General features: G+C 42.7%; 1 protein-coding gene across 1 annotated transcript in view; it reads right to left on the reverse strand.

Moving 5' to 3' along the window:
* Ptpn22 (protein tyrosine phosphatase non-receptor type 22) overlaps window positions 1-4,186 on the reverse strand; it is a 54,901-nt gene extending 50,715 nt beyond the window's left edge. Inside the window, exons 1-5 of the mRNA XM_085835261.1 lie at window positions 4,135-4,186; window positions 3,873-3,995; window positions 3,654-3,799; window positions 1,817-1,881; window positions 1,346-1,448 (exon numbers count right to left, since the gene is read on the reverse strand). Of these exons, the coding sequence (XP_085691387.1) occupies window positions 1,346-1,432 (87 nt within the window). The 5' untranslated portion in view covers window positions 1,433-1,448; window positions 1,817-1,881; window positions 3,654-3,799; window positions 3,873-3,995; window positions 4,135-4,186. The remainder of the gene's footprint in view (window positions 1-1,345; window positions 1,449-1,816; window positions 1,882-3,653; window positions 3,800-3,872; window positions 3,996-4,134) is intronic.
* Window positions 4,187-5,038: the final 852 nt, after the last annotated feature.

The following is a 5,038-nucleotide window of genomic DNA, read 5'->3' on the forward strand; positions in this document are numbered from 1 at the left end:
GCTCTGGAAGGCAAAGACATTTTGTTTACTATTGTATCTTAGTGTGAAGAAACAAAGTTGGTACATAGTCAGTGCTTCTAAATGGTCCCTTTCCTGAGACATGGTCCCTCTAAGTCACCTGGGCTAGCCTTGAACTCAAGATTTAACCCACCTCAGCCTTCCAAGTAACTGGGTCTCTAGGTGCCTCCAAAACACCTTGTTCTCATTTAATTATTATAATTAATGATCTAATCATCACAATAATCCAAAATGAGATAGATAGGACATAAATTATTATCCTCATCTTTTTAACCTAGAAAACAAAGACTTAGGGTGATTTGGGAACACGTTAAATATTTGATAATTTGAGTGATGACCATGTTGATTTTCTTCATTTTTCTCAATTCAAAGCTGAAGGGCTAAGGCTTAACATTCTTACAGTTCTGAAATACCAATTAGAAGCTTTTTAGAACACAGCAGGTTGGTGTGGTAGTACATGCCTTTGATCCCAGTGAGGCAGAGGCAGGAGGATCTTTAAGTTCAAGGCCAAACCTGATCTACATAGTGAACTCTAGGCCAGACAGAGCTACATACTGATACAAACAAACAAACAAACAAACACTAAGCAAAAACCAAAAACCAAAAGCATGACAGGTGTGTCAAATCCCACGTTATCTGATGTGCCTGACACGGATGGAATATGGGCCTCCCAGCTTTCGTTACACTGTCAACTATGGCTCCCTCTAAGTGGATTTGATGTTCTGGATAATCAAGTCCACCTGCTCCCAGGCTACCTTGCTCTCCATGTCCCTCACGTGTCTCTACTCTCCCTAGCCCACTTCTCCAGACAATATAAGAAGCCCAGCTATTGTTAAAGAGGAAAATGCCTATTCTAATAATCAACTTGTTTCCAAAGGGATAGGAGAAAAAGTGGCAAAATGAGAGTTTTTGGTGTTTTTTTCAAACCCCTGTTATCCCAATGATAGCCTCTATAGGGAAGCTAAAAATAACACGTAACATGAAAAGTTACTCTTATTAGTAATCTGAAGCATATGTCACAATGCAAATGCTTTCTGCAGATGTTCAGAAAGCATTAATATCCATACACCTATCTATGCATTCTGTAGGACTGTTAAGCTCAAAAGAACAAGCAAACCTGACATTAAAACCAGCCTACCTGGAGAAAACCCTGAGCACACAGACACAACAAAGCCCAGAGACATTATGTTCTTAGGTCGCCTTCCTCCCTTCCACTCCAAACTCCATGTTCGTGTTATCCCTACAGCAATTGCGTCTAGGCAAACTGGACCACAACAGACTGCTACACAGTTTATCTAAGAACTCTTCAGGGCATTACAGAACTCACCAGAAATTCACTGGCAAACTCCTCACTGTTGAGTTTCTTGTTCTGGGCCTCTTTCAGTAGTTGCTGCAGAATTTCTCTTTGGTCCATGCCGCAGAGCAAGAGTCTGTGAGTGGGTTAGGGGAGGGCATGTCAAATATGTGTCATGGCCAAGGCACCACCAAGCAGCCACTGCTGCTGCAGGAGCACAGCGTGTTGGAGGCTGTGGTTTACTGACTTCATCACAAGCCCTAGAGGAAATTAGTACAAAACTAGCTTCTGTGGTCACACAACAAAGCCATCACCTCCCTACAGGGCCCTAGCGCCTTCCTTTCTCAACAAAGAAACTTGGCTACTGTTCAAATGTAACAAACAAGAGGCTAACCAGAACACAAACTGTGGTCTGCTTAGCTCAGAGACTGTTCCACGCTGTCAGTCTCAGACAGCACTCAGTTCTTCCATTCCCAGAAGAAAGGCAGAAAGTACAGCACTAACCTGGGAGTTCAGCTTTTCACATTCCAGTGAGCAGAAAGGCCTGGGTGACGCCCACCTATGCCTTGCTGCAGAAAAGGAGACAAACACTGGAGTTACCTATCTCCTACCTGGACCATTATCCCCAAAGTCTCCTATAGGTATGATCATGGCAGACCTCGGCTCATCAGGCGGGCATTTTGTTTCAGAATTTGTCAAGCTTCCATTATAAACCTCACATTTTTCTTTTAGAGGAAGCAAAGTCCACTGCTTCTGATGGTCCATCTCACCCGTGACTGGGGAAGTACTGGCCCTCATTAAGGGAAGTATTGGTCTCTGTACCTCTTCAGACCTCCAGTAGCTTTGCAAACACTGAGAGTACAGCTCTACACAGGATGGGAAGCACCGGGGAGGCAGTTAGCACAATATCCCCAGAACGCACTGCTAGCAAACAGCGAAAAGGACAAAACGGAACTAAAGCTAAAATAGTGCTTGCTGAGAACCATACAGATTCTATCTAGGTCAGCCTGTCTGGAGAGTGTTGAGGAGAGGTGGTGCAGCTTGGAGTCCCAGCTACTCAGGACTGTCCCCAGCTGCAAGATCACTTGAGTCTCAGAGTTTGAGACACCTGAGAAACAAAGTGAGTTCTCTCTCTCTCTCTCTCTCTCTCTCTCTCTCTCTCTCTCTCTCTCCCTCTCCCTCTACCCCCCCCTCTCAGAAGGGGAGGGGAGGAAGAATGAAAGAGGCTGAAGAGTTCATGAAGACATGTTGACACTTTGATCCTACAGAGCCTATCTCAGAAAAGATCGCGTTTCAGGGCGCCGTCCACATCTGTGGCATCAGTGCCTTGACAAGGCGGGTTATTCCAGAGAATGCTTCCACATCTCCGTTTTCATAAATCCTCCCTTTGATGGGCACAAATCCACTCAAGATCTAATTCAGTGTGAAAACCCTCTAAATGAGGAAGTTCAATAAACAGAATGTTACAAAATTAGTTTCAAGTTAAAAAAAAAAAACTGGGAAAGGTGTAGTTTGGACTTCCTCTATTAAGATATTAGCAACCCTTTCTGGTTTTACACTATTCAAACTCCCTTCAGAAAATCATGATTTTGAACACAAAACACGCTGCACCCTCTTCATTGAGCCCTTGGCAGGCAATTTGAAGTTAGTATTTCACATAAAGAATTTCAAATGTAGTTCACACAAATTAAAATGAACCATAATTCTTCAGCAATATTTCCTGAGACTAAAACAATATCTCTGAGATTATCCTTGTCTAGCAATAACAGGAAATTTCTTGCTACTCTAAATGATGCGATATTTGACTATCTTAAAACATACAAAATATGGGGAAGCTTTATTTTTAAAAAGAATACAACATTCTTCAGGGTATAATGGGATATACTTGTAACACTAGCACTGAGGAGGCTCAGATAGGAGAATGGCTACAAAGTGCAGGCCTATCTGGACTACATAGCAAAACACTGTCTCAAAAGTAAAATACTTTAAAAATCCTAAGTTAACTATAAATAAAATTATATGAAAATATAAAATTTAAGCCAGACTCAGAAAGGCAAGTATTACATGTTTTTTTCCCTCAAACAGGGAATCTAGATTTAAGTGTGTGTGTAGGCCATAAAAATAGAAAGAGGAACATTATTATCATACATTAGTCACACATAATGGATTACATGACATTTTCATATTGTAGTTAATGCATTCCGATTACACTACACATTCAGCCTTACCCTCTCTTCTCCTCATACCTCACCCCTCTCCTGCCTCCCACTTTCATGTCTTTTTTAGTTTTCAATCCCAGTGAGCTTCATTAAGGTTGTTTAGGGGAGCATGCAGAGCTTACCAGAGTCTCACACTGAAGATGACTTCTCTCCCTTCCCTGCCAACCATTACCGGCATAGAGGTCTTCAGGCTGGGGTGGGACGCCATGAATTCCTTACCCTCCGCGACAGTGTTGAGTTGACACAAACTCAAGTTTGTGTGGATCTTCTACAAGTGACACAGCTTCCATGAGCTCAAGAGTATAACACCCAAGTCCCACTTAGAGATTAGCATTCCCTACCTCTTCAACCGCCTTCGCCTGCTTTTACACTGGAAAGATAGGCCTTTAAATCCTGGCACTCAGGAGACAGACGCAGGCAGATTTCTGTAAGTTTTAAGACCAGCCTGGTCTACATAGTAAATTCTGTCTCAAAACAAAAGTTAAAAGAAAAAGTTAATAAATAAAAATAAATAATCTCTCTCTGACTCTTCTCTGGGAGTGCTCCCTGAGTTTTGGGGTGGGGAGCGGTGATGTAGATGTCCCATTTATTCCTGGCACTCACCAGTGATTTATTCTCAGAGCTCTGACCAGAGTTGTCTCTGCAGTCACTGCCTATCACTGCAGAAAGTACGTTCTCTGACCAAAACTGAAAGCACCACTACTCTATAGACAGAAAGTTATCTAGAAGGCAGTTAGACAGGCGCATCACGTCCGCTTAGCAAAACGACAGCAGTAGATGCCCTATAAGGGCCTATGACCTCCCAGCCAGAGGTTTTGGTTGTTGTTGCTGCTGTTGTTTTGTTTTGTTTTTCTTTTCCCCCAGCCAGAGCATTTAACCAGATTTATAGTACCATGTAGATGGCAAGGGCATCAAATCCACTCAGAAAGCTGCTGGTTACCTGCTGAAGAGACCTGCTGCCATTGCCCCAGGGCTCATATTGCCAGTAGGCGTTATTGTATAGATGTCCACAGCTAAATAACAATGTTGGTGACCAACCTCCCCAGCAGCCTGCAGAGTACCAGTTAGCCACCAGGAAGGAAGCTTCTTAGCACCAGCCTGCTGATTTCAGTATGTCCTGCAACTGAAGCATATGTCACCTTTGGCAGCAAGATTTTAGTTCTGATGGAAACCCAGAAACATTGAAAATTGCTTGTAGTGTGTGTGTGTGTGTGTATCTGGTGAGGGTCAGAAACCTTTCTATCCAACAACAGAGGTAGGCTATTCCTACCTCTGACATTGGGATTTTCATCTAATAACCTATGGTTATTAATCTTGATGGTGTTAAGTCATTTTATTTAATTTTATATAAATGGATGTTTTGCCTACATGTACATGTCTATATGTATACCATATGCATACCTGGTACCCAGGGAAGCCAGAGATGGCATTGAATCTTCTGGAACAGGAATTACAGATGGGCTGGGCAGTGGTGATACATGCCTTTAATCCCAGCACGAGGTAGAGG

This window comes from Mus caroli, unplaced genomic scaffold (genome assembly GCF_978045245.1).
Source record: "Mus caroli unplaced genomic scaffold, Mus_caroli_1 scaffold_3, whole genome shotgun sequence".
Lineage (NCBI taxonomy): Eukaryota > Metazoa > Chordata > Mammalia > Rodentia > Muridae > Mus > Mus caroli.